Source organism: Hevea brasiliensis, chromosome 14, assembly GCF_030052815.1.
Source record: "Hevea brasiliensis isolate MT/VB/25A 57/8 chromosome 14, ASM3005281v1, whole genome shotgun sequence".
Taxonomy (NCBI): domain Eukaryota; kingdom Viridiplantae; phylum Streptophyta; class Magnoliopsida; order Malpighiales; family Euphorbiaceae; genus Hevea; species Hevea brasiliensis.
In genome coordinates this window covers 5,811,805-5,830,332 of record NC_079506.1, presented here as the reverse complement: position 1 = coordinate 5,830,332, position 18,528 = coordinate 5,811,805, and the positions used below count along the sequence as shown (strand labels likewise).

The 18,528-nt window shown below is 31.6% G+C and overlaps 1 protein-coding gene and 1 long non-coding RNA gene across 5 annotated transcripts; both read left to right on the top strand.

The window, feature by feature from the left end:
- The first annotated feature begins 5,273 nt into the window (after positions 1-5,273).
- Positions 5,274-7,307, top strand: LOC131173423 (uncharacterized). 3 transcript variants are annotated; one of them, XR_009143737.1, is made up of 4 exons: positions 5,274-5,504; positions 5,586-5,686; positions 5,798-6,663; positions 6,833-7,307. It is a non-coding gene; the product is annotated as an uncharacterized LOC131173423 (long non-coding RNA). The 3 variants fall into 3 exon arrangements; XR_009143736.1 differs by having other exon boundaries at positions 5,274-5,686; positions 5,798-6,062; positions 6,613-6,663; XR_009143735.1 differs by having other exon boundaries at positions 5,274-5,686.
- Positions 7,308-7,678: 371 nt separating this feature from the next.
- Positions 7,679-17,998, top strand: LOC131173421 (F-box protein At2g02240-like). Of its 2 annotated transcripts, none has more exons than XM_058135769.1 (4): positions 7,679-8,019; positions 17,005-17,120; positions 17,199-17,317; positions 17,391-17,998. In XM_058135769.1, exons 2-4 carry the CDS (start codon positions 17,058-17,060, stop codon positions 17,905-17,907), a joined length of 699 nt encoding a protein of 232 aa, XP_057991752.1. In that variant the 5' UTR covers positions 7,679-8,019; positions 17,005-17,057; the 3' UTR covers positions 17,908-17,998. The 2 variants fall into 2 exon arrangements, with proteins under 2 accessions (XP_057991752.1, XP_057991751.1); XM_058135768.1 differs by having other exon boundaries at positions 7,680-8,019; positions 17,020-17,120.
- The last annotated feature ends 530 nt before the right edge of the window (positions 17,999-18,528 follow it).

Sequence of the window (18,528 nt, the reverse complement as noted above, 5' to 3'; positions counted from 1 at the left end):
CATGAATGAGCAATTGTATGTGTTGAATTCTGCACTTCCATGGTTTGTTGATATTGTGAATTTCTTATCTTGTGGTGTCTTGCCACCTGATTTGTCTTGGCAGCAAAAGAAAAGATTCTTGCATGATATTAAATTTTATTCTTGGGAAGAACCTCTTTTGTTTAGGAGATGCAATGATGGAATAATTAGAAGATGTATACCAGAGGAAGAAATACATGATGTTATTTACCATTGTCATTCCTCTGAATATGGTGGTCATTTTAGTGTCTCAAAAACTGTTGAAAAAGTCTTGACATCAGGTTTCTATTGGCCTAAAATGTTTAAACATGTGAGAGACTTTGTAAGCAAGTGTGATAGGTGTCAAAGGGTAGGCAACATTTCCAAAAGAGATGAGATGCCTCAACAATCCATATTAGAAGTTGAATTATTTGATGTGTGGGGAATTGATTTCATGGGGCCATTTCCATCTTCTTATGGAAATAAATATATCTTGGTAGGGGTGGACTATGTATCTAAATGGGTAGAAGCTATTGCTACACCTACCAATGACGCAAAAGTTGTGGTGAAATTTCTGAAAAAATTTGTTTTGACCAGGTTTGGTGCCCCACGTGCTATAATCAGTGATGGTGGTAGCCATTTTTGCAACCACCAATTTGAAAAATTGATGAGAAAATATGGGGTAAAGCATAGGATTGCCACACCATATCACCCTCAAACAAATGGCCAAGTAGAAATCACAAATAGAGAAATCAAGCAGATCTTGGAGAAAACTGTCAATAAGTCCAGAAAAGATTGGTCCCTTAAATTAGATGACACTCTTTGGGCATATAGAACAGCATTTAAAACCCCCATAGGAACTACACCTTATAGGTTAGTTTTTGGGAAATCATGCCATTTGCCCGTAGAGTTAGAACATAAAGCTTATTGGGCCATAAGAGCAATCAATTTTGATTTACAAGCTGCTGGACACAAAAGACTTTTGCAACTTGATGAATTAGATGAATTGAGACTTGATGCTTATGAAAATGCTAGGATCTATAAAGAAAGAACAAAAAAATGGCATGATAAGCATATCAAGAAAAAGGACTTTAAAGAAGGAGATTTGGTTCTCTTATTCAATTCAAGGTTAAAATTTTTTCCAGGAAAATTAAAATCAAGGTGGTCCGGCCCATTTAAAATTGTGAAAGTTTTCCCCCATGGTGCTGTTGAAATTTTTGGTGAAAAATCTGGTAATTTCAAGGTAAATGGGCAAAGGTTGAGGCACTATTCAGTTGGTGAGCCAATTGAGAAGATAGCAACTTGCTATCTTTCTCATTCTCCATAACATTTTGAGTTAGTATGGTCAAGCTAAAGACCTAAACTTAGCATTTTTGGGCATAACTCATAATTTTTCATTGATTTTTTATTTCTTTCATATATATATTTGTTTTAAGTTTTTCTATACTCCTTATTCAGAGTTTAACATTGTTCTAATTTCCTTGTGCAGATGGGATATAATGCATTGCAAGCAAATGAGCATAAAAAAAAAAAAAAAAAAAAAAAAAAAAAAAAAAAACATTTCATGTCTTTATTTTAGTTGCTTAATTCATTAGTGTTTTTAACTTGTTTAGTTAATATTCTGCTTGTGTTGTTTTTCCTTTACTTGAACCATTTACTTATTCAGTTTTTTTTAGTTCCTCATAAAATACATTTTTCTTTTATATCTCTAGTACATTGCTCACTTGCTTTTATGTGCTACTTCGGATTTACACATGATGGTTACATTTTTTAACTTCCTATTTCAACTTTTTGAGTTTAATTGATTTAATGGATTCCATTGCACTGTTTCTTTTGCAATGAGTGCAGCAGCTGTCCAAATTTTATCTAATTAAATTGGCTGCACTTCAATGAGGTAACAATTCTCATCTCAGCTTGTGTCACTTTCAACACAAGTTGTGCTATCGCTTATGCAACAGGGTAATAATTCTTTATGCACATATGAGCTACCCATTTCTTTATCCCATTTCTTTATGCACATAATTATCCCATTCCTTGCACATTTTTTAACATTGAGGACAATGTTCATTCTGAGTATGGGGGAGAGGGTAAATTTTTTGCAAAAATTATTTTTCCTTGCAAAAATTATTTTTCCTTTTTCATTTGCATATAGTGACACACTCATTACTTCATACTTGTACATATTCACATACATACACTGCATATAGCTTCATATATACTTAGTACTTAGTTGCATATAGGTTGACTATACATTTATACACTCATGCATTTCATTCATTCATTCACAATTTTTGGATTTTTAAACCAGTCTTTGAATTCCATAAGCCACTTATTCAAGCAATCCAACTTGCCTTTAGATGGTTAGTGGAATGAAAGTTCCAGCTGGGTACAAAGTCTTAAGCATTATTCTTTCTCTTACTTAATAGCTGAAAATTAATATATCAATCTAGGTATGCAGTGCTAGTTAGTTATTTTGAGTTTTGAGTGTCTGGATAAGCCTTTAAGGAAGAAAATGGTCCTTGTCGTCTCACCATTCCTAGAACAAGCATCTTAGATCTTTCAAAGCGAAATTTTTAACTTGCATTTGATAAGAATATGATTTAGGCATTTCTTCATATTTCAAACCTCGCATTTAGCCTTAACCTACCTTAATTTCATTTTAACCCTTGCAAACCCCCTTGAACCTTAATTCCCTAATTTCTTTGGAACCCAAATCATTTACCTAGCCATAAAACCTAAACACTACCACCTATCTATGAGAATAATATTTTAGCAATTAAGTGCATAAAAAAAAAAAAAAAAAAATTCGGAGGATTGAAACATCTTGAAAAGTGCTAGAGTAATTGTGAAAAGTTGAAAAGGTCACCAAAATATCCCAAAGGTAATTTTGGGTGTGACGTGAAATAGGGACACATACAAAATAAAAAAATATATTATAAAAGTAGTCCCTTTATTGTGTTAGCACTTAAGATTCATTGTGAATTTCTTTCCTCTTGATAAAAAAAAAAAAAAAAATTAGTATTATAAAAAATAAAAAAAAAATAAAAAATAAAAAAAATATTTGAAAAAAAAAAAAAAAAAAAAAAAAAAAAAAAAGGATGCACTTTGAGTTTCATGATTAATATTATTCTCATATTTTGTTTACCTCATTCCCTTTCTTTGTTAACCACAATCTTACCCTATTAGACCCCATTACAACCCTTAAAAAGACCTAATGATTCTTTGAAAGATGCTTGTTACATTAGTAGAGTTAGATCTTTTATGCTTGCATATGGGTTTGGCAATATAATCTTTCATACATTACTCACCATCTATTTGAGACGCATTGGCTATCTATTTCATTTAGGTTTGTTTTGGCACAATTGACTCTTGTAGTTGGTTGGTATTTGTTGCTTGGGTTGATTGGTTAATTCTTAGCTATTCTGTAATAGTTGAGAGTGCTTGCTTCATTCTTTGTGCTTTTGCTGGTGGGAATTTGGAATGTTGGTGGCTAGAGGTAAGTTGGTAGTTTGGATTAGTGAATTTTGTGTTTTCAAAGACTGATTCTATTCCCTTCCAAATGAGTTTTAATGAAATTTTGCTTGAGGACAAGCAAGAGTTTGAGTATGGGGGAATTTGATGCATGCATTTTAGATCATCATTTAGGTGTTATTTTTGCACATAATTTACCCTTATTCATAGCTATTATTTTAGATATTAGTATATATTTAGTCAATTTTACAATTTTCACATTTCTTAGTTTAATTTTTGGAATTTATTTGTTTTGTAGGTTGAATCTGGAGAAATTTGATGAATTTTGATCAGAATAGCCATTTGGAGGAGATTAAAGTCGAAATGCAAAAATTTTGAAGTTGAGTTAAAAATGGCCGAGAGCGACACAACCTGCAGCACAACCAAATTAGCTTATGTCGAAGGTTGTGTCGATCGTCAGATATTCACACCGAGAACGACACAACCCGCGACACAACCGACTCGGCTTATGTCGCTTTTATCGAAAATTGTTGACGTGGCATTTCCGCATCTACCTTTTACCTCACCTTTCTCGGATCCTTCCCTTTTACCCATTCTAGAACAGTCCCTTAGCCTATATAAAGACCCATTTTATCACTTTCTTTCCATATAGAGAGCAAGGGAGGCATTTTTGGCAAGATTAGAAAGAGAGCAAGGGAGGCATTTTTGGCAAGATTAGAAAGAGAGAAGGGAGCACTTTCTGCATCTTCTTCCAGCAGCAGCAAGGATCAAGTTTCTGCACTTTTCTGCAGAGATCCTGCTGCAGATTTGCTGGGTTTTTCTACCCCTTTAAGCTTACATTTCCATTATTTCTTCATTTCTTCATTTGGGTTTATGTTTAAACAATGATTTGTGAGTAGTTTATTGAGATTCTAGAGATGGGTTTGTAAATATTGATTTGTTTTGTGGTTTTGAACTGATTTAGCCATTTAAATGAAGATTGTTATATTTTGATTTATTGCTTGTGTGCTTATTTCCTTGCTTGATGAATGGGCCCTCATTAAGTTAAGTTTTAATCCTTAATAGATGGACTGAAAAGTGAATATTGGGGATAGATAATCTTGCAATAAACTTTATTTTCTTGGTGTTAGAAATAAGCTAAGAAGATTAAGGGGAACTTTCCAAAAATCAATTAGAGCATTAATTGGGTTTTTGTTAGATTTGAAATACCGTGAAAACAGGGTTTGATTTAATGAAAACCAATTTTGAGATGCTTGAAAAAGGTTTCAAAAATTTAAGAATTGATTTCCCTCAAAATTGCAATTCTCATGTGTTTGGCTAAATTAATGATAAACCACATGCAAACAATATTGAAAACCCAATCTCTAGAATCAATTTAATTTTCATTGAATTTAGATTTAAATCCTCCAAATCTCATAAATAGCAATTTCAATTTAAATCCAATATCTAGAATTACTTTATTTTTTTTAGATTTAATTCTTCTTAATTTCATAAATAGAAATTTCAAATTAATTTTTGGTAATCTAGTCTAATTAATTTTAGTTAATTGTTTGATTTAGCATTAATTCCTTAAATATCAATTTTAATTCCAAATTTCATTTTACATCTTTAATTTTTGTCTTAATTTTAATTTTTAGATTTTATTTTCAATATCTTTTAATTTTTGTCATTCTAATTAGCTTATACTTTTATTTCCAATTTAAGCACAATTCCCTGTGGGATCGATATCATTTTTTAAAACTATACTACTGTGACCCGTGCACTTGCGGACACACCGTATCAGCAATATATGTAAGAAATCCATAAGTTTCCTTATAGTACTATAATCTTTTTATTTAAATTATATATTTTAAATAAAATTTTTTAATTTATTTAAAATGTCAAATGATTTAAAAAATTATTATTTTATCATTTTTTCTTTTAAATTCATACTTTAAACACACTACAAAATTCCTGCACAATGCATGGGCTTTGGACTAGTTCTAATCAACTGGGAAGTGGTGAACAAATTCAAAGGGTGCTAAATGAATTAGCTGGTAATGCTTCTATCCAGAGTATTCTTCTTTATTCATTTTCTTTAATGCATTTAAAAAGTTTGACGTTGATTCCATTCGCAGAAGTTAATAGTGCAGATATTGAGAAACCAAGGCATGATGATAAGGGAGCAGTTACTTGTAACTCCATCTTCTTATATGCTAAGTGTTGCAAGAAATTGGTGGTATGCTATTTTTCATTAGTTTTATGTTTCTTTTGTTCCAGCGGGTGAAATTTTTTCTTACACGAGTAACTTGAATTTCTAATACAACCACAATTAATTTGATATTTTCAGGATGTTATAAGAATTTAGAATTTCCCAACTCCTGGAGAAGTGAGGACAATGATCCAGGTTCTTTTGTGTTTGCCTTATGTGTCTAGAAACATCCAACATCTCGCCTCCCTTGAAAGTTGAGCAACAATTGGTTCTATGACCTAGCATGATGGAATGATGAAGGCGACTTGTGATGGCAAGCCCTTAAAGGCCATACCGGAGATTACTTTCCAGTACTCAAAATGATCAGATGCCTTCATGATGGAATGCTTTTGCCCAACTTGAGGTAATGGGACATCATTTATTACTAAGAAGTTAGGCATGTTCATATCCTTCAAATTCAATAGAGTTTAGAAGGTTATTTTTTTACACCATGTATAATATATATGTTCTGCAATTCTGTTAACTGCCCTGCATATGATATCACTTAACAAGTACATAAAACTATTCAAGTCCTTTTTTTTTTCCCCTTATTCTCTTTAGTAATGATGTCATTAAATCTTGAATTATGCTAAAAGGTTTATGCATTTGGTTGTCTTTTCAATCACTTGTGTACTGAATCTACACTACTTGCTGCCTTTGCTTTGGAGTGAAATACTGGTGAAGAATCAAATTTCGCTGTTGAGTTTTCTTCTCAATCAATAGAGGCTTTGATCTGTAAATATTTTCTTTTAATCCTCACAGAGAGGATATATGTATGGTTGTGTATTTAATTATGTTTGATGGGCAAGGAGCTTAATAGGTTTTATGGTTTCTTTTAGCTGTAAAATTTAGGGGAAATTCTATAGGTTAGGGACGGGCGTGTCACAAGCTATTCTGCAAGATGTTTTATGCAGGTTTCTGTGGGCAGAGTGGACTTGTTATCCCTATGGATGAGCTTTTGCCAGGTATTAATTTTGTTATTAGTTTTTGTGTATATTTATCATCAGATAAGTAATTGGGTTACTATGTGCTACACTAAAACCTTACAAACCATGATTTCGGCTAATTAACGAAAATCAAATATGAAAATCAGATGTGAATATCTAATCAAATTCTCAATTGCCTCTTCTGCAGAATGCTAACCCTATATGTTCACTGGACATGGGATACTCCCGAAGTTTCTTGGACCAACAATACGAGTTATTTGAGAATGTTTTCCTCAACTGTCTGCTCAATTCCACATTCAACCACCCTTCTGCCTATGAGAGATTTACATGGATGGAAAATTTCTAATCAAAGTTTCTTGTTGTCTCAAAGACCTGTAGAGGAGCCTCTCAAATTGCAGGCATTTCTCATCAAGCAAATCTAATTTAACAAAATGATCCACACCCCTCAAATGTCAACACTTCATTAGTTGTCCCACCAAGTGGATGCTCTTGTTGACGGCAGATCCACAACCAGTTCCCAATCTTTAAGTTTATCAAGATTTTTGTGTTGTAATTATAACTATTTGATTATGTAATGTTTTTCAGGCAGTTGTTGAGATTGTAGCCATAGATATTATCCCTTCACATGTTTTCTATAATAATCAAACAGAATTAAGCTTCAATTTCTTCTCTGTTTGCCCTATTTACTAATATTGGAACTTCATAATTACTAGCCATGTGTATTTTTGCCTTAATAATTACTATAACCATTTTTTTTTTCATCTTCTCTTCTCTGGCTGATGAAAAGCCTTTGAATTACCAGCCAAGGTTGAATTGAGCTACTATAAAATTTTTAATTTGGTCCAATTTGTTTTTTAATATACTTTATAATAATTTTTTAATTATAAAATATATTAATAATCTTTTTAATTTTTAAAATAATAAATTATTTTTTATTATTAATAACAATTTAGTGCATTTCCTATGTTTTGTTAAAAAAAATGTTCTTAAAATTTAAAAATAAATAATAAATAATTATTTTTCACAAATAAATATGGCGCAACTCTTCTTTTGAAAAAATTACTTCCAAATAAGAGTCCTCAATGTGCACATCATTTTAAAAAGGATATAAGTTCAAATCAACTACCAATAGTTTTAAAAATGACACCCATAGTTTCATAGTTTCATTTGGAGGGAGACTCGATTTCAGACTTTCAACCTCGATAGCACGACCTAACAGTTTCCTCTCATCTTTTTCTTCTCGGGAAGCTCCCTTTCCATTTGAGAGGGACGAGTTCAGAGCTTTTAGTGGCCTTGGAGTAGGAAATTGGAAGAAGCAGCTGGTGGAGGAAATAGAATGAATTTTGAATTTCGCTTGATTGGGTTTTTGAGTTTGTAAGTCTCTCCCTTACTGATTTGTTTTGTTTCTGGGTTTATTGCTTTAGCTATAATAGGTGATTTCTTGTTTTATGGAGTTTTTGAATTTCTAAATTTATGGATTTCAGAGATTTTGTAGGTGTCACGATTCAAAATTCTGAGCCATGAGCGACGCATAATTTAAGTATTCTTAAATCATGCAAGCCTTATCTTAAATAAATATATTATCAATTACTAATCTCAAAAAATAGACAAAATCCAAATAAACAAAATGCTGAATAAACATCATAAATATTCCATAAGTAGACTGCGGAGTCTCTACAGATTTTAAATATTCCATTAGTTCAATGAACTAAACTAATTATTAGCCTGATGAAACATGAATTCGGGCATACCATGAGAACAAATCAAAGATTGTCCTTCTCCAGAAAATGGACTGAATATTTGAATCAGTTACAGAATTCTACTGATCTGAATCAGATAATAGACAAAGAAAACGTGGTTTGAGGTAATGCTAAGTAAATGATAATTATAGCACACAACGGAATAGGAACAAACAGACGTTTGATTAATTTCACAATAAATTTTCTATTCAATAAAATCATGCTCATGCTATCAAATCATTAATAAAATAATTTCATAAAATATATATACAAAAGAAATTCATTCAATAAAAATTTTATGGTACAGTGCACCAGGGTGATGATATCCCACATCACCAAAGGCCAGATGGTAAGCGCGCTACCAGATATTAGATACCTTCCTCCTCCTCCTTCACAGATATCAATGTATATGATACTAATGCAACCCATAAACTGCAATGATGCATGATTTGACAATGCAACTTAATACCGTAATAGTCCACACGGTGGGGCCAGATAACAGAAACTGGCACAGGTAGCAATTCAAAACAGAAAATCAATTTGTACAAATCAATAAAAATCAACAAAAAATTTCAGATAGCAAAATAATAACTGATAATGCAAATTCAACATTTTATTTTAATAATTTAGGAGAGTCAATAAGATCAAATCAGTCTCAAATAAATTCAGTATAACATATCAGTAAATTTTATAGTCAGATATCAATCAATATAAAGACATTAAAGGCCTGTTTCCTGGATCCTAATGGCTCTAATGCAGAGATAATTGACAAAATCAATTATTTAATCAAAATCGAAATAAAATTCAATAATAAAATAAAACTTTAGAACCTCATGTAAAATAATTATTAAAATACTGATTTAAAATTTCATTTAATAATAATTTTAATGCTAAAAAATTTTAAAGGGACTAAAATGGTGTCATGTACTATAATTACCACTCATCTATAACCTCCAAGACAATAGTTATTTTCAATGGAAGAGAGACAATTTCAACTGAAAGATTGAGTATTCGAATCTCCTACACACTCAAAATATAAAAGAAAAAATATCAAATAATAATAAAAAAAATTAACTTTAATATATATATAAAATAACTTTAATATATATATATATATATATATATATATAACAATTAATTATTGTCTAACAGCAATTATGATCAACCCAATTCAATACCAATTATCAAAGAGGAAAAAAATCAAGAAAAGAAAATAAAATTAGATTCACCCATTATTGAACAAAGAACGATAATTTTTACCTTGAAAATAGAATCAAAGGTAATGAATTAAGAAATAAAAATTTAGAAATTCTCTGCGCACATCAGATTATAAATCGTAAATATATATATATATATATATATATATATAAGATGATGAAAATACCTGTTGAGAGTATTTGGTAGGAAAAGGAGGTGACAAACAGGTTTTGAGAGTAAAATTTAGCAGAAGAGATGATTATGGTATATATATTTCAAGAGTTCTATTAGGTGTAGAATGGGATAAGAGTTATTACTGAATTGGGTTGTTCAGATTATAGATGTATATTTAATTTCGAAAATAATATATATATAAGAATAATTAAACAGGTCATCCAATAAAATATTCTTTATTTTATTTTATTGTTATTATTTTTAGATAAATATTTTAAATTATTGTTAGATATTTAAAATAAATAAATAATTAAATAGATAAATATTGGGTTTCCACATACTTCCCCCTTAAAAGAAATTCGGTCTCTGAATTTAAACAGACAAAATTCTAACCTAAAGAATCAAATAAGTGGGGATATTTGGCCTGCATTTCAGATTCTGCCTCCCATGTGGTCTCACTACTTGAGTGATTATGCCACAAGACTTTGACCCAAGCCACTTCCTTAGACTGGAGTTTCCTAATTTATCGATCTAAAATCTTTACTGGTTGCTCATCATATAACATATCATCCTTAAATTGTATGGTTTGAGGTTGTAAAACATGAGATGGATTTGATACATACTTTCTAAGCATAGAAGTATGGAAAACTGGATGTACATGTGTAAAATCAGGTGGAAGGGCTAAACGGTAAGCAACTGCTCCAATTCTCTCCAAAATTTCAAATGGACCAACAAAACGAGGGCTAAGCTTCCCTTTCTTCCCAAACCTCATGATTCCTTTCATAGGTGAAACTCTCAGAAATACATGATTACCAACCATAAACTCTACATCTTTACGCTTAGGGTCAGCATAACTTCTCTGTCGACTTTGGGCAGTCAAAAGTCTATCACTAACTAGTCGAACCTTCTCTGAAGTTAACTGTATCAACTCTGGTCTAGTAAGCCTTCTTTCTCCAACTTCATCCCTACAAATCTGTGACCTACACCTTCGACCATATAATGCCTCATATGGAGCCATCTCTATACTTGCCTGATAACTGTTATTATAAGCAAACTCCACTAAAGGCAAATGATGATCCCAACAGCCACCAAAAACCATAACACATGCACGAAGCATGTCCTCTAATGTCTGTATGGTCCTTTCTGACTGTCCATCTGTCTAAGGGTGAAAAGCAGTACTAAAGTCTACTTGTGTTCCTAAAGCTTCTTGGAATTTCTTCCAAAATCGAGAAGTAAACTGAATACCACGATCAGACATGAAGACTAACAATCTTGTCTATATACAACTGTGCAAGTTTAGTAAAGTTATATGTAGTCTTCACAGGAAGGAAATGAGCAGATTTTGTCAATCTGTCCACTATCACCCAGATTACATTGTAACCACCTTGTGTACTAGGTAAACCCACAACAAAGTCCATAGCAATGTGCTCCCACTTTCACTCGGGAATAGGCAATGGCTGAAGTAACCCAGATGGTCTCTAATGTTCTGCCTTAACCTGTTGACAAGTCAAACATTTAGCAACAAAGTCTGCAACATCCCTCTTCATGCCACCCCACCAATAATGCTCCCTTAAATCACGGTATATCTTAGTTGAACCTGGGTGTACTGTGTAAGCAGAATGGTGTGCCTCCTCCATGATTTCTCTTCTCAATTCATCAACATTGGGGACACAAGTCTACTGCCATAACGAAGAACTCCATCATCATTTAACATGACCCTTGAGCTTGGCCTTGATGGATACTATCTATAATCTTATACAACTGAGAATCCCTTTTCTGAGTAGCCTTAATTCGATCAATCAAGATAGGCCTAACTCGAAATTGTGCTAAGAATGATCTAGATAAGATTTCAAACTCTACTCCCTGATCTAGTAACTCATGTAATTCACCAATCAGAGGCCTCCACTTGGTAGATATATGGGCTAAACTACCAGAAGATTTCATGCTTAGAGCATCAGCCACCACATTAGCTTTTTTCAGGGTGATATTGTATGGTGCAATCATAATCTTTCAGCAATTCTACCCATCTCCTTTGCCTAAGATTAAGTTCACGTTGGTCAAAGATGTATTTGAGACTTTTGTGGTCTGTGAAGATTTCACAAGTCTCACCATACAGATAGTGCTTCCAGATTTTCAAAGCAAAAATTACTGCAGTCATTTCCAAATCATGAGTTGGATAATTTTGCTCATGCTTTTTCAACTGACGAGAAGCATATGCAATAACCCGTCCATGCTGCATCAAAACACATCCCAAACCAATTCTAGAAGCATCACAATACACTGCATAACCCCCTGCTCCAGACGGAAGGGCTAACACTGGTGCAGTAGTTAAACGAGTCTTAAGCTCCTGAAAACTTTTTTCACAAACCTCAGTCCACTGAAATTTTACATTCTTCTGTGTGAACTTAGTTAAAGGTGCTGCAATACGAGAGGAATCTTGAACAAATCGTCTATAATACCCTGCTAAATCCAAGAAACTACGAATTTCTGACACAGTTATGGGTCTAGGCCAATGAAGCACTACCTCAACTTTCTTCTTATCAATACACACCCCATCCTTAGATACTGTATGGCCTAGGAAAGCCACACTATCTAACCAGAACTCACATTTTGAGAACTTAGCATATAGCTTGTGTTCCCGTAAGGTCTGAAGGACAATTCTCAAATGCTGCTCATGCTCCTCTTTACTCTTTGAATATACTAGAATGTCATCGATGAATACTATAACAAATTGATCTAAGAAAGGCTTGAAAACTCTATTCATGAGATCCATAAAAGAGGATGGAGCATTGGTAAGATCAAAAGACATTACAAGAAATTCATAGTGTCCATACCTAGTCCTAAAGGTCGTCTTGAGTATGTCTTCTTTCTTGACTCTCAATTGATGATACCCAGATCAAAGATCAATCTTGGAAAAATACTTTACACCTTGAAGTTGGTCAAACAGGTCATCTATGCGTGGAAGAAGATACTTATTACACACAGTCACCTTATTCAATTGCCTATAATCAATGCACATTCTCAAAGACCCATTCTTCTTCCGTACAAATAACACAGGAGCACCCTATGGAGAAACACTAGGGCAAATAAACCCCTTATCTAGTAGGTCAAGTAGCTGCTCCTTCAACTCCTTAAGTTCTGCAGGTGCCATACGATAAGGTGGCATAGATATGGGCTCGTTCCAGGAACTAAGTCTATACCAAACTCTACCTCTCGCTCTGGGGGTAAACCTGATAAATCTTTTGAAAACACATCAGGAAACTCCTTAACCACTACAACATTCTCCAAACTTGCACCTTCTATATGAACGTCTTTAACATAAGCTAGATACCCCTTACACCTCTTTCGCAATAATCGTCTAGCACTCACTACTGAGATAAGATTACTAGAGGCTATACTGCGATCTCCCTGAAATTGAAAATTTGCCTCCCCAGGAATTTTAAAGAGTACAACTTTATTATGATAATCCAATGAAACTTGATAAGTAGCTACCTAAAATCATATTAAACTCAAACATATCCAAAGAATCAAGATCTGTAGCTAATTCCCTATCTCCAATGTGAACTACACATCCCCTATACACTATATCAGTGTCTATTGCATTCCCCATAGGTGTTGATACAGATAAAGGATACTCTAACAAAGTAGGTGTACTAAATATCATGGAAAAGTATGGAGAAATAAAGGAATGGTTGTGCCCCAGTCTTAGCCATAGGCGTCTGTTTAGATGTCTAATTAATAGTTTATGGTGGTACTTCCCTTGTTGGATCAAGGTTTGCACCATTAACACCCTTGGCTCTAGCTCTCCTCTTACGTTTAATAGACTCAGGCACCTATTCATTTTAATAAATAAGTATTAAATCTGAAAATGTGAGCCAAATTAAGACAGGTGAAAAGTACAAAGGACGCAGATATCTAAAGTAATGATAAACTGAAAAGACGTTAAGGATCCTATGCTCCGCAAGTTTACTAGACCTCAACCTGGCTCTGATACTAACTTTGTCACGACCCAAAATTCTGAGCCATGACCAGCGCATAATTTAAGTATTCTTAAATCATGCAAGCTTTATCAGAGTATCTTGAATAAATATATTGTCACTTACTAATCCCAAAAAAATACACAAAATCCAAATAAACAAAATACTGAATAAACATCATAAATATCCCTTAAGTAAACTGCGGAGTCTCTACAGATTTCAAATAAAAACTTAAACTGTTCAATAAACTAAACTAATTATTAACCCGAAGAAACATGAATTCGGGCATACTAGAAGAACAAATCAAAGATTGTCCTTCTCCATAAAATGGATTGAATATTTAAATCAACTACAGAATTCTACTGATCTGAAATAGATAACAGACAGAGAAAACGTGGTTTGATCTAATACTTAGTGAATGATAATTATAGCACACAACAGAATAGCAACAGGCAAACGTTTGATTAATTTCGCAATAAATTTTCTATCCAATAAAATCATGCTCATGCTATCAAAATCATTAATAAAATAATTTCATAAAACATATATACAAAAGAAATTCATTCAATAAAAATTTTATAGTACAGTGCACCAAAGTGATGATACCCCACATCACCAAAGGCCATATGGTAAGCATGCTACTAGATATTAAATACCTTCCTCCTCCTTCACAGATATCAATGCATATAATACTAATGCAAACCATAAACTGCAATGATGCATGACTCGAGGATGCAACCTAATACCGTGATAGTCCACACGGTGGGTCAGATAACAGAAACAGATATTGGGCACAGGTACCAATTCAAAACAGAAAATCAATTTGTATAAATCAATCAAAATCAACAAAAAATTTCAGATAGCAAAATAATAACTGATAATGCAATTCTATAGTTTATTTCAATAATTTCAGAGAGTCAATAAAATCAAATTAATCTCAAATAAATTCAGTATAACACATCAGTAAATTTTATAGTCAGATATTAATCAATATAAAGACACTAAATGCCTGTTTCTTAGATCCTAATAGCTCTAATGCAGAGATAATTGACAAAATCAATTATTTAATTAAAATCAGAATAAAATTCAATAATAAAATAAAATTCTAGAACCTCACATGTAAAATAATTATTAAAATACTGATTTAAAATTTCATTTAATAACAATTTTAATGCCTAAGGAATTTTAAAAGGGACTAAAACGGTGCCATGTACTATAATTACCAATCACCTGTAACCTCTAAGAGAATAGTTATTTTCAATGAAAGAGAGACAATTTCAACTGACAGATTGAATATTCGAATATCTTACACGCTCAAAATATAAAAGAAAAAAATATCAAATAATAATAAAAAAAATAACTTTAATATATATATATATATATATATATATATATATATATATATATATATATATATATATATATATATATATATATATATATATTTCCGGTGGGGACGTGATGAATGGGATGGATGAATGGGACGACGTGATGAATGGGATTGATGGGACGCAAAGCATTAAGGGACCCAGAGCCAATTCTTTTGTGTATATATATATATATATATATTTTTTTTTTTTTTTCTGACGGGGACGTGATAAATGGGACGAATGGATGGGATGAATGAGACGCAGAGCGTTAAGGGACGCAGAGCCAATTCTTTTGTATATGTATATATATAACAATTAATTATTGTCTAACAATAATTATGATCAACTCAATTCAATACCAATGATCAAAGATGAAAAAAATAAATAAATTTCTAGAATAGTTGTAACAGATCAAGGAAAGAAAATAAAATTAGATTCACCCATTATTGAACAAAAAACGAGAATTTTTACCTTAAAAACAAAATCAAAGGTAATGAATTGAGTAATAAAAATTTACGAATTTTCTGTGCACATCATATTATAAATCGTAAATTTATATATATATATATATATATATATATATATATATATATATATATATATAACAATAAATAAAAGATGATGAAAATAACTGTTGAGAGTATTTGGTAGGAAAAAGAGGTGACAAACAGGTTTTGAGAATAAAGTTTAGCAGAAGATATGATTAGGGTATATATATTTCAAGAGTTCTATTAGGTGTAGAATGGGATGAGAGTTATTATTGAATTGGGTTGTTCAGATTATAGATGTATATTTAATTTCAAAAATAATATATATATAAGAATAATTAACAAGCCATCCAATAAAATATTTTTTATTTTATTTTATTATTAATTTTTTTAGATAAATATTTAAATTATTATTAAATAATTAAAATAAATAAATAATTACATAAATAAATATTGGGTTTCCACAGTGAGTTTCGGGTTGAATTTTGATTTTGTAGTTTTTGGATTTTAAACAGAAATCACCAACTGCAGCTATGGTGTTCCAAATTCAAATAAAACTAGTTATTTTTTTGCACATTGGGTGGCTTATTTATTTTTTATTTTAATATATAATTTAGTATTTATTTTTATAAAATTTTATATTTTAAAATTATAATATAAAATTTAATCATAATATAAAATTTAATCAATAATAAAATTTTTAGTTAATTATATTAAATACAATTAAAATTTTTATTAAAATTTTGAATAATTAGAAATAGTTTGTCCAAAATAAAATCTTAAATATTAGGATAATATTTAAGAAGAAATAATAATAATAATAATAATAATAATAATAATAATAATAATAATAATTAAGTGTTAAATAATTTCTTAATTTATGATTTATATTTTATTTTTCTCTCTTTAAAAGAAAAAAGAAAAAGAAAAAGAAAATTTTAAATTTTATAATTAAATATAATAATTTAATTTTAAAATAATCAATATTTAAGATAAGTGGTTATTATTTAACAAATCTTTAAATTATGTAGATTAAAAAATATGATATATAATAAATTTTTAAATACATTAATAAATTAAAAGACTTAATTTTATGAGATCAATTTTATAATATATATATATATATATATATATATATATATATATATATATATATATATATATATATATATATATTTCTCTGATTATATATATTTCTCTGATTTCTGTTTGAATTTATTTGTAGCCATGGTTTTCTGGGTGTTCTTCAATATTTATTTTTATTTTAATTAAAAATAATAATTTCATTATTAAAATATAATATTTTACTAAATTAAGACTAAGATGAGTTTGTAAAAAATTAAAAATTGACTTATTTGGTCAGGGCATTTTTATGCTTGCTTCAATTATGAAAACTCAATATATTACCCAAAAGCTTCATTGCAAACAGAGTGCCGGCGAACGTTCAACCGTTTTCAGGTCCTCTCGATGTCTGCAAAGAGTCATCTCAGCCTCTGTGATTCTCCGATTCTCATCGACGATGGTAGAAAGGTAATCTAGCTCCCTTCTCCTCCTCCAATTCCTGCTTCTCAGATTAACTGTATCTTATCATGTCCTTTCCATTAACAGAGCTTTGCATTGGAGAAATGGACCGGGAGGAAATGCTACATGCTTTCTGCAAGGGACCTTACAATTACCTGGTCCAATTCTCCAGATTATTGGAGATGGGTACCCGACCCAGATTCCAGGTTCTCCATTTCTCTCTTTTATTTTCCATCTAATTTTTTGATTAAGAAACTTACTGAAGCTTTGCGCGAACAGATTTTCGGAAGTGGCTGAGCTTATTGATGTTTGTTGGTTTGAAATCAATGGCGAAATTAGTATCCAGATGTTGTCCCCAGAAACATCATATGCGGCGTACTTGGTGTTCAAATTGACAACAAGTGCTTATGGGTTTGAAGGACATCCAGCAGAGATCACTGTAGAACTTGCTGGAAGTGAAAAGGATAAGCGTAGTGTTTTTTTGGTTCCAGTACGAGGACAGAGGCGCCAACACCAAACTTTAAGAAGGCTAACTGGTTTGTTTAACTGCAGCCGGGTTTCGGGTTCGCAACCCTCTGTGCCTGCCGGAAAAAGCTACGGCAAATACCCGAAAGAGAGAGTAGATGGGTGGCTGGAGATTGAATTGGTTGAGTTCTATAACAAGAAAGGCGGAGATGGAAAATTGAAGATATGTTTACGGGAAACAGGTGGTCACTGGAAAGGTGGTGTCATTGTTCAAGGGATAGAGATTAGGCCGAAAGGAGAAAACAAAATTAAGCAAGCAATCGCTACTTGAAGATTGGGCCAAAGACTAATTTTTTTTTTCAGGATTTTATATTAATATGTTGTAATTTATTATATTATATATAACAACAATTGAAGCTTCATTCTCTTTGCCTTATTTACTGTGAAGTTAACAATTTGTGGTAAAGAAATGCATAGAAACTACCTCTGAGATTTTGCAATGATAATGGTTAACTTTGCTTTGCTTTATTGTCGAATATAAAGCTCAATTTTTTCCATTGCTGCCTTGCCACAGCATATATAAGACTTCTCTGGCTGATGACTTAGAGAATGCCCTAGAATTATTTACTAACCAAGGTTGAATTGATCTACTATAATTTTTTTTGTCCAATTATATTTTTTTTTAGTTTCCAAAAAATTAATAATTAGGCTCTAGCTAAGTTAACAGCCTTAATTTACATCATTGATAAATAAGTAAAATAGATTTCTGAAAAAAAGATGGCTTTCCCACCTCATAATGCATTCTCGAGAGAATCAATCCTTTTGGTATTCTTCTCCTTTTGGCATTTCTCCTTTATTCAATTCAATCTCAGCCGAAAATTCCATTCTGCCAATAGTTCAAGGGTATTGGAGTGTTTTTATGGTTGTTCAGCCTCGAGTTTGAGTCTATTAT

Bases quoted from the DNA above. Each gene is read 5' to 3' on its own strand.
- LOC131173421 (XM_058135769.1), top strand. From the start codon at position 17,058: ATGTCTGCAAAGAGTCATCTCAGCCTCTGTGATTCTCCGATTCTCATC. The intron at 17,121-17,198 runs GTAATCTAGCTC...TTCCATTAACAG, and splicing joins TCATCGACGATGGTAGAAAG to AGCTTTGCATTGGAGAAATG. The intron at 17,318-17,390 runs GTTCTCCATTTC...TTGCGCGAACAG, and splicing joins GTACCCGACCCAGATTCCAG to ATTTTCGGAAGTGGCTGAGC.